The sequence below is a fragment of the Chaetodon trifascialis genome, chromosome 7 (assembly GCF_039877785.1).
Source record: "Chaetodon trifascialis isolate fChaTrf1 chromosome 7, fChaTrf1.hap1, whole genome shotgun sequence".
In the NCBI taxonomy this organism is placed as follows: Eukaryota; Metazoa; Chordata; class Actinopteri; order Chaetodontiformes; family Chaetodontidae; genus Chaetodon; species Chaetodon trifascialis.
Window position 1 is genome coordinate 6,837,004 of NC_092062.1, and position 10,983 is coordinate 6,847,986.

General features: G+C 40.7%; 2 protein-coding genes across 3 annotated transcripts in view; both read right to left on the minus strand.

Moving 5' to 3' along the window:
- cep192 (centrosomal protein 192) overlaps positions 1-2,448 on the minus strand; it is a 32,985-nt gene extending 30,537 nt beyond the window's left edge. The window contains exons 1-5 of the mRNA XM_070966883.1: positions 2,325-2,448; positions 1,532-1,770; positions 1,045-1,155; positions 525-682; positions 244-305 (exon numbers count right to left, since the gene is read on the minus strand). Of these exons, the coding sequence (XP_070822984.1) occupies positions 244-305; positions 525-682; positions 1,045-1,155; positions 1,532-1,704 (504 nt within the window). The 5' untranslated portion in view covers positions 1,705-1,770; positions 2,325-2,448. The remainder of the gene's footprint in view (positions 1-243; positions 306-524; positions 683-1,044; positions 1,156-1,531; positions 1,771-2,324) is intronic.
- Positions 2,449-3,956: 1,508 nt separating this feature from the next.
- Positions 3,957-10,859, minus strand: seh1l (SEH1-like (S. cerevisiae)). Of its 2 annotated transcripts, none has more exons than XM_070967204.1 (9): positions 10,670-10,859; positions 10,050-10,100; positions 9,660-9,806; positions 9,211-9,422; positions 7,378-7,476; positions 7,115-7,255; positions 6,810-6,964; positions 6,106-6,259; positions 3,957-4,278 (listed from the first exon to the last, which is right to left on the minus strand). In XM_070967204.1, exons 1-9 carry the CDS (start codon positions 10,778-10,780, stop codon positions 4,101-4,103), a joined length of 1,248 nt encoding a protein of 415 aa, XP_070823305.1. In that variant the 5' UTR covers positions 10,781-10,859; the 3' UTR covers positions 3,957-4,100. The 2 variants fall into 2 exon arrangements, with proteins under 2 accessions (XP_070823305.1, XP_070823304.1); XM_070967203.1 differs by lacking the exon at positions 3,957-4,278 and adding an exon at positions 4,543-4,772.
- Positions 10,860-10,983: the final 124 nt, after the last annotated feature.

Genomic DNA, 10,983 nt, shown 5'->3' on the forward strand with positions numbered 1-10,983 from the left:
TACCAGATTAGTTTTGATCCTGATAAAAGGCATTTCTGCAATGGAATCATTGTTTAAAATCCAAAACTTGCTGAAATAGGGTTTGATTTCTTTTTTCCTCATATCTACACTGAAAGGAAGTGGGGGAAACTCTACAATACATATAGGCCATGCTTGGCCTTTCTGGGTCTATAAACTGCTGCAAGATAAAAAGTACAAGAGCTAATTGGTCAACCTGCAGCAAAGAGCCACCAAAATTGTTACCTTTGCATCTGTAATATCTTTATGTCCAAACTGGGCAAACGTCAGAAGTCCTGATGACAGCTCTGTCAGAGGAGACAGAAAAACAAAGTTCTTTAGTGTCTTCATTCTGATAATGAGAATTAGTTATTCTCTGTATATCAGAAAGCAAAAATATGGGTCTTGTAGTATTAGGTGAAGCCAACTTCAACAAGTATTGCAGTCAAGAATGGATTTACTGGGTCTTGGGCTGGAGAGTATGAAGTGTTCTACTTATAAAGCTACACAAGACCAAGAGCTTTCACCTGTTCCCAGCTCGGTGGGCCGGCTGAGGACTGAGCCCATGTGAGCGGGAGGAAGCCCCATCACGGACCCTTGGTTTCTTGATGCACTCTCATCCAAATTAATCTTCACCAGCATGTTCGAAAGACGGTGGGCTGCAATGAAATCATCTGCATTGTCCCTGTGGTGCAGGTGGGGATGTAAATAATTAGGGCCACGTAAGTTTTACATAGAAAAAGAATGAGGAAAACTAAATGAGTATAACTAGACATTATGACTGCCCACACAAATCATAGAAATACAGTGCAACATAAAATATATGTATTAAAATTGGGCTCACACATCAACTGTAATTTCACTCTTCTCTGTTGAATGTACATCACTGTCAAAATGCTCAGCGAAATGATTCACAAAAAGATAAATGAACTGCAAGTATGTCAGTTATAGAGAAAAATCAGCAACTCTAAAACAATTCTAGGAACTTGAACATCTTTTTCCTAAAGACTTCAGAGGCAACATTGTAAGACACATGTATATACGCACAAGTCATCTTTGAAGCTGAGGGCAAACTTGGGTTGTTCTCCAACAGATGACTGTGAGTTGGCCTGCTGCAACTCTTTGCCCTCCAGATAGGACGCTTCAACAGGATCTGCTCTGTAAAGTGAAAGAACATAGCGCTGCTTTCACAAAACAACTGACTGTTAACAAAGAGCTCTGCATCATGGTTAGTGCTCCAAAGTTAAACTTAGCAACTGAATACTGACTCAGTACTAACATTCTCAGTGCTGTTGTTACTTTAGTGGCAAATTTCAGAAACCAAACAGGAATGCAGCAACTATCCATATGCAGGTGTGTCAATGTTTTTGTTCTGATTAATTAAGATGTACTTCTTTTACATCAATAATTCCTATACCAAAACAGGACTATTTCAGCTTGCACTTGTCAAAAAGCCAGTGTGATGACTCATAATGATGCTTTAAAGTGCTTATACGGCAAGTCACATCTGTCCAAAGCAGCAGCATGCTCCCACCTGTTGTCAGACCCTGGTCTAATTTTAGCCACTGTAGAAGCAGCCACTGGAAGTCCAGGGCCTGAACCCAATGTCACATTCCCCAGTGTGGCGCGGCCACTGGTGCTGTCCAGGGACTTGCAGAGGAAACTGGGAAAGGCTTCATCTTCCAGCTTGTAAAAATTGTCTGCCATATTTTTGATTGGAGAGGGATGAGAGCCAAATGTGGCTTTATTTCAGGTGAAGACCATCTGTAATGTCTAGGGAAAAATAAACAGGAGATAGTATTACTTACTTTAAGAACTCAAGACACGTCGAGTAACTAACTCTACAGTGCACATGCACCGACGGAACCGTTTGCATATAAAACACCAATTCATTCATTCCATCTTAAAGTAGTGAAAGCCAGTGAAGGAAGGCCATTGTTTTGCAAATACGACTTAATACTTAAAAAAAATCATGGTTGTTGTTTGGCGGTTTCCAGTCTGTCGTACATACAAAAGAAATACGGAGCAGTAAACTAGTTAGCGCATTAGGCTAGGACAGCTAACTTTTAAGGCTAGCTACTTGCTAAAAACAAGTGGGTTTGTCAAAATGGGCAGCACGCTCCAATGAGTTAACTACTGCTGTCTTCGTTTAGTTAGTCAAACTAAAGCGCAGCAAGACAAGTTATAGACAGCATAGAAAAGTTGACTAGATAACCCTGCTTGATATCCTAACCCAGTTCTTTCAAAGTAAGCGTTAACTTAATCCATTTCAACAAGAGAATTAAGTCGTAACGTTAAACGTTAACGCTAGTTGGACTTCAACTCACATTCAACAGTCCAGAAGCGGGCCGAGAGACCACGATTCTTCTCCAGCTCGACTTCTGGCTTCAGAAACCGGTGCAGACACGCTACAAAGTGGAGTTAAGTTCCAAAAGTCGCTTCCCAAATCTCTAAGTTTCTCATTATTGCTTGAAATTAAGCAAACCGTGCACCAGTTTGAAGAACCAAACAGCGCCCAGAAACCACAGGAAGCCCGCGTGAGCGTCATCTCATATGGGCGGGTCTTAACCAACTTGAACGAATCTGATTGGATTGCAACACTAAGAGGGAGGAAATTGTCAGCCATGATAGGATTTAATTCATGTCAATCTGTTGGACAGAAACATTGGAAGTTTGGAAAATAGCCCATTGATCTATCAATCGGGCGTCAAATCTTACAAGATTATTGTTTTACTAGATTATTCTTTTTTACCATTCTATGATAATGGTAAGATAAATTACAACTAAAACCTCAGCTGTTCACATTTATAAAATTGAATACGCAGAATTAAGTTGTTTTTTTTGTTTGTTTTTTTACAATAAGCTCCATAGTTGAAGTTAAGCCAGGTCATAAACCAAAGATGTACAGTATGATAGTTAATGGCCAAGTGGGCAGTTTTTTGTATCATGTGTTCTGTGCAGCAGCTGCAAGGATGCCTTGGTTAGCAGACAGCTGCCTGCTTAGTGAACTGCCATTACATGCATTCCAGTTTTTGAGAGTGAGCCATGAAATCTTATCCTCCCTGTCAAAACAGATGAGAGTTTGTTTCCCTATTTTAAGAGTAAAACTGATATTCACACATAATGTATTCCTTAAATGATCCACGTGGAAATCTCTTGTATCTGCCTTCAGAAATCTGGCACAGCAACAACACAAAAGCCACTGAATTGGTAGGGATCACTCGCTGGCTCAGACACTTCAGCAAGGCAAATCATTCCCAAAGCAAGGACTGGATCTGAACTGAGCTGTTTTTATGTTTAATCAAATAAATCCCATCCATTTGCTAATTTTGACAGAACCATGTCAGCTCATAAGTGTTAGAATACCTTTTCATAAAATTTCAGCCAACCCAAGATTCAAAAACACAATGTATCCATTTGCAACATACAGTAAGAAATGTGTGAAAATGAATCATGTGCTATTTTCCAGAGGAGCTGTCCCGTGTGGTAGTTAGTCATTCATGAATGAATGGATATAGTCAGTATGTGCATGTGAAGGAAAAAGTCAAAAATACCATTCTTTTAATATCTCATGGCATTTATTGTCTTCCACCATGTAAAATTTTAATTCTCCATGAACACCGAGTGTAACTACAAACATTTCCACTGCAGGCACTAATGGCTGAGGTTGCCAATGTCCTTCATAAAAAAAAAACAAACAAAAAACATCACTTCTCCATTTGTTTGCTTTACCAGCAAACTCACTGACGTTGTTTCATGAGTCCCAGAGCAGAACAAAACCAAACATTGACGTGGTTTTTATTGGACATTCCATGAACCTAAACCATTAGAATTCATGGCTAAATATTGGAAATGCTGAATTATTCACTGACTAAAATACATAGTAAATAGTTCTCAAAGTGGGTTTCCTGGCCATATAATGCAAATCTCACAAAATCTTCATGACATCTCCCAATTCCTTTTTCTAATCTCTGCACACGACAACAAACATGAGAAAAGAGGCAATAAAATTGAGAGGTCCTTCTTAGAAATGAATGGCAGTTGTGTGGCCAAAGCCCATCCCCCACCATGTCCCTGCTTATTTTGACTGAAACACCCCAAAATCACTGGCCTTCAGCCTCTGGTAAGGGCAACAGTGCTCTAGAGGACAGTCTGTGGGGAAGAACCTGTTGCTGAGGCTGAATGGGCTCAGCATCACAGTGCTCTATGAGGGAAGAGGGAGGCAGCAGATGACCATACCTGGTCCCTGCTCTGGGAGGATCCAGAGGCGGAAAGAAATACCTGAAGCAACGGAAAAAATGAAAAGAGACGACAAATACATGGACAGAGAGAAGACAAAGACAATGGAAAACAGGGAAAACACATAAAAGGAAGTAGAAATGAGAGATTAAAAGGATAACGGGTGCATGTATACTCTAGAAACAAAAAAGGATGATGATAATGATGGACAGGCTAGTGATAGGTTTATTTCTTTAAAGGCATTTGTGCAATGCCATTAAAAGAGGGGAAACACAGGCAAACATACTGTAATCAAAACAAAGTGGATACTGTGAAGGACAGAACCATGCAGTTTACAAGCCAAAACACAGCCCTTAACTAGTAATAAACAAGTATTCAGCAACACATGACATGACCCACATACATTTCAAATGCATTTACACAGGGGCAAATGGTAGCTGATACAGAGGAGACATTAGTGATATGCAGGATGCTGGTATAACTTTGGAGAGGTCATCTGCCGCAGGGGAGGAGCAAAGGGGGCTCTCTTGCTAATCCTGCATGCAACAAGCAGTGCAACAACCACATTACTTCAACACCACTTCTCACTCTCTTTTGTCAACATGAAATTGCAATGTGAGAAAACTTTTATGCAAAGTAATTTTACAAAACACATCACTTTGGTTGCAAAGTTAATTATTCTACTTAGAATGTCATACAGAGCACTTTGTTACTCAGTTTAGAGGTGACTCCAGACTTAAATGAAACACAAGAGTGGTAAATACAGAGGTTTGTTAAGTTAGAGGTTATGAATATGAACATAAATACAGCCACAAACCTCTGTCTCTTTTTTCATGATGCGATTTTTAAAGTACGCCTATGTACCTTTTGCTGAACAGCAACAGCTGTGGCTTCAAGTGACAATGTGTAACTGGAGCAGATGTGAAGAAAAGTCATAAAATAAGCAAATGGTCTAAGGAATGTCTTTTATACAGAAATTTCTGGTAACATCAGCTACTGAAGGCTACTGCTCATACCAGACTAAGTAAGGCTGGTGCAACAAAACTCCTGAGGCTTCTCAACTGAGAGAGGGTAAGTTTGATTGCTTATGAAGTACGTAAATGCTTCATTCCTTCAAAGGTTACATCGTCTCACTTTGAAGCCACAAATGTCATTGGCTGTATTCATACCCATTTTGTATACGTTCATACCATTTTCTGATGTTATTACAGTTGGTTAATAAGGTTTATTCAAGCCGTCCTTCTGCTCAGCAAAGAGTTTGGCATTACTTGCTCAAAGATACATTCAAATTGAAAAGGGAAATCAGGAGAAAAATGTGGAGAAAATTACTGAGCTTTGATTTAAATGATCATCTTAAAATGGAAATAGTCTCAGAGATGTTGGATGTTGAGATGCAGTAGACTGAAGCTAATTTCTCAGTATTCACAAAATAATGTTAACATAATGGCTATGCTCTATATTTCAAAATAGCTCTAGGATTTGAAATAATAGTCACATATCAAATTTATATAAACAGGTTTATTTTACTTTTTATACCAAGAAACTATTTACCCCTAACACTGACAATGCAAAGTGGAAACATGAAACCACTCTTATGCATCAGTAGAAATCGAGGAAATCAGTTATTCAACAACAACAACAAAAAAAAAAAAAACACAATAACACATCCAACTCTTCAGGCTTGGTGCCGACAACCCGTATGCTGCAAGCCAAGCTCTTTGCATGAGTGCAACACTTGGTCATTATGGGCCCAGAAACTTTGTCAGTGAGCAGCTGCAGTCCCAGTCAGTGTGAGGCATAATAAGTTGTCAGTTCTGACTGGCTCAGGTTGGGCTGGGTGAGTGGCGTCAGACACACCACACCACCTACCTTCCTGCAGACATCCCGTTCAGGGCATTCTGGGAGGTGTGAACAGAGGAGCCCACCACGGTGCTCATGGCTGTGGGCTGACCAGAGGAGCCAGTGAGTGGACTGCCGTCTCCCTTCAGGATGCCTGTGCACTTCCAGTTGTCCATGTAGTTAGCTGCAGAGAGACAGGGGGTAAACTCAGTGCTCAGGCTGCTTGTAACATGATCAACAAGTGACTCAAAGTCCACCATCTCCTAAACACCTAAGGAAATGGGAAAAGCTTCTTTCAGCTCAGTGTTTTGTTATTTTCTAACTTCACCATTTTTGACTACAGCAGGCATTTGTTTAAAGGAAAAGCACTGAAGTCCCACTGAACACTAAGTGCCTTGCACCAAACAGCAGACAGATGAACACAGTCCACCTGGTCATTGTGAGCATTAACCATTCACACACAAAGACAGACAGACACAAAGACAGACAGACAGACAGACAGACAGACAGACAGACAGAGACACACACACACACACACACACACACACACACACACACACACACACACACACACACACACACAGGGTGAGGTGAAAAACTTGGTGTGAAGCGATCTTAACACTGAAATCAGACTCCCCAATTAATCGCTCTTAAATTACCTGGTGTCACTGTATACCCAGCACTGTAAAAACATTTTAAAACATGTCATAATAACAATAACAATAATCTCACACCTTTCCAGAGGCGCACACAGCCGTCATCCCCGGAAGAGGCCAGGAGGGTGCTGGTGATGTTCCAGCTCACACGCCACACCTGGGAGTTATGGTTGTCAAACTGAGCCACAATCTGCACCTCAAACTTGGTGGGTCCCGTAGACGTGCTCTCCTTCCTGTCAGATGGAACGAAGTTACAGAAAATGAACAGAAACAGCTGCAGGTTCTCATTTCTGTCGATTTACATAGTTATAAACAATAGCAGGTGCAAACATGTATCTGCAAAATGACAACTTTGACAAAGGAAAAAAAGCTGAATTACTCACCTCATGGGAACAAGCTTAAAGATTCTGACGTCTTTTGTTGCAATGGCAAGCACGTGGAAAGATCTTCCCAGGTTTGGAGCAAATGCAATGTCATGGACTGCATCAGTGACGGTCATCAGTGTCTCTGCTTTAGCATATTTCCTTTTTAACATTGATTTAAAAAAATGAAAAATGATTAAAAGCTTGTTGGATTTTTTTTTATAGTTTATAAAGATAGATTTATAAGACTTACACACACAACACCACACCACAGGAATACTCACCTTGTGTTTTCATTATACTCATAAATCTGAACTTTCCCTCCGTATGCTATGTTACTGTCGTCACTCCCCACTGCAAACATGGGTGGGTGTGCACGAGAGCTGAGGGGTGGGAAGCAAAAAAACCACACAATTACACTCCATCCCACAAACTGGGGTTAATAGCATATGTATTTTGATATGTGCTTTTCTGTATATTTTTTTCAGTTTAATGTGGTTTCAAAATGTAAGCTAAGAAGTTGAGGCGTACAAAACACATTGTAATTACACCTTTCAACTAGGACAGAAGAGTGTGAGGAGCACATGAAGCCAGCAACATTGTCCCACCATGTTGCTGGAGGGCAATGGGAGCTTTATGAGTGAGGGAAGACCTAATGAAGAGGCTTTTTTCAAACTTTGACTTGTTATTGTAAGACAAGCACAACTGATACTAGTAACATTGATGATGGCTGTCACCATGACAGCAAGACATTATGCACAATACCTGGACACTGAAACTGAAGCAGGTACACTGAATACAGCCATCATTCATTTTATTATTTACACCTGTGTTTTTCTTACCGAGTCAAAATGTGTTCTGTGAAAAAAGCGTTTTCTTCATAATTAGAAAAAGTGAATGAGGCTGTGTGTAGTAACAGGGACAGAGATGCTCTGATTTCACAGCAGTGTGGTACGGCGATACAGCACATGAAGGCAGAAAGACTATCAGTGGTATGTGTGAAGCTGGTGGTATAACAAGATTGGAAAAGTGGGGCTAGCTAAAATTAATGTGTGGATTTTTTTTGCATGTCTTCTCCCTGCTCCCATGTTGTGCTGCTGCTCGCTAAGAGTTTAGCTGTGACTAGAAGTAAGTATACCTGACAATAAACAATGTTTTCTACATGCGTATACCATTGTATTTTATTTTAAGAGCTAGTTTGTTTGTAAAGCATCTTAAGAGTTACACAGGTTTAAAGATGCAACTTCTGGTAAGACTGTGCAGTTGCTGGGACCAAGCAAAAACTAATCTCAGCCACAACAACAAGCCTCTGTTGCTAAAATCTCACAGCAGGGATTAAGTGTCAGGCAGAAAAAAACATTTTAACGTTTTGTCTGCCTTGTGTGAAGGGAGGTAGTGATGAACCAGGCAGAGAGTGAGGGATGATTTTCTGTTTCAGACAGACAGACCAGAGCTCAACTCTCCTCTCCCTGACTATTGCCATTCAAAACCTGTTACTGACTACTCACATTTGTGACCGTCGAGACAGCTGTTACACTCAACTATCCCGATCATCATGTAACTGATTGTGATTGTATCATATTGATATCAATATGAGATGATATCAATATGATATCATCTCATATTGATGGCGTCTCATGGCAGACTTGATATCAGCGGAACAGGCACACACCACTGAAGCACTGATTGAGCATCTTTTACTGTCATGTAAATTGTATAGTTCAGTGTTACATTATTCTGGACCATATCATATTGTTTCTCTTGCATGTACATAACATAATTTACTACTGACACGGATGAATGACAATAAAACATAAACTTGAACCAAGAAATTGAGAGAAGCAAATTCTCAGTTCGAGAAACTGGAACCATCAAAATGCTGGTCAATTTTACATGAAAAAGGATAAATGATTAATTGACTTTCAAGTTAGTTGCTGATTAATTTGATGTTGGTCGACCAATCAATCCATCAACTAATCACAACTTCACAACCTATGACTGACTTTTATTGCAAAGGGAGATACAATACGGCTAAGGCTGGAAATGAAGAACTGTAAATGTTTTATGCCTTTCAACATCATAACAGTTTTTGATAAAAAGTAAGCCCGTGGTCTTACCTTGAAGGGTTCCAAGAGATGCAGCTGCAGCTGAGCTTGCAGGAAATCTCATGCTGCAGGGACCACTGACTCAGGTTCATCACATCAGGAGCCTCGTAGATCCTCACCACTCCATCCGCAGAGCAGGTGGTCAACATCAGGCCCATGTGTTTAGGAGCAAACTTCACATCAGTCACTGAGGTCCTGCTGTCCACTAGTGTGGTTCTCTTTATCTAAAACAGAATAATATGGAATACTTTGGTCAGACTTTGCATCAAACAGACGACTATGGCAATGGTACTATCAGCAGACACCTGCAATGTTTAAAAGGGAAACTACAGCAACAGCACGTTAGTAGGATTCACTATTATAGCCACACCTTACTGAACTGAGAAGCTGCCTATGATCAAGACATAAATGTCTGTGATGTCTGTTCTGATAGTTCAGTGGGCTGCCAGAGTTGCACTAACCCAGTGGCTCAGTCCTCTCTGCTTGTCATTGGACTCTCCTACAATCTCTTCCCACACAGCAGCTGTCCTGTCAAAGGAGCAGGAGGCCAGAACCTGCCCAAATTCTGGATGAGCCCAGGTCACTCTCCACACTGATCCACTGTGAGTCTGCATCGATGAGAAAAGAGGTTTTGTCAAGTCGGTAAACTGAAAACACTAATATGTCATATTCCAAGCTGTAACCACGTCAGTGAATGTGTGAGCGCACAAGAGACAACACAGCAGGACACAAATAGGAAGGGAAATTATGCTAATGTCACATGCTGTCATGCAAACTGGCTGGCTGATAAATTGTTTTACCGGGAAATCCTTTATGAGTTAAAATGGATCAAGCAGCAGTAGGTAGTTTACCTTCCAGCTGGCCGTGCAGTGCCACTCTCCGTTCTCACTTTTGTCCCAAACCTTACAGAAACAAGCGTCATGTGAAACAATGTGAAGAGGCATTGATCAAATACTGCCTATATTAAAGCGTCAATGAAAAGTTACACACTCATTAAGCAAGTAACATACAACACTGGATGCCATTCATGAACGAGATGGGCTTTTAAATCTTGAACTGGTTTACTACTAACAGTAAATTAACTCATATATTCTAAATCACAGGTGTATCATACTTACACAGGAGGATTTCGAATGTACTGTGTTGATATCAGCCAACTCTGGAGTGTTTGCTTGGAAACTGCGCTGCACAATCTTACCTACAGCTACCCTAGTTTGTATGCTACAGGCACCATGGCTAGCAAACTAGCTAAATTCAATAAGGTAACGTTAAAGCTGCCAACGATGATCAGAATTAGCAGCAAATCATCCAACGTTAAGCCTGTTCATAGCTGGTAGAAAATGAGAGTCAGTAAATTCAACAGTGGGCTAGGTTAAGGGTGTTGATAAAGCCGGTACTGTTAACAACCTAGCTTTGACAGCTAACGCTAACATTCGCCAACTGACGTATACTTAATATTAATTTACGTTACCTTGACACTTTGGTCACTGGAACAAGTCGCCATTCTCCGTCCATGAAAATCGTACGACACATCGTGAATTAGATCTTTATGGTCTGCTGCTATACTGCGTGCTACAAACATGATTACAACTACAATATGCCAGCAACACTAGCTAACTGGTTACCTAGCAGGCCTGTCATGTGTCCACTGTGTGTGAATGTTTCGCGGGTCCTCGTAGCGCGTGCAGTGAGTGCGTGCACTGGTATTGACCACAGAGGGGCGCATTCTCACCAATTTTAAGCAAATAATGTTTGAGATAACGTTACTTTGTGATAACATTTATG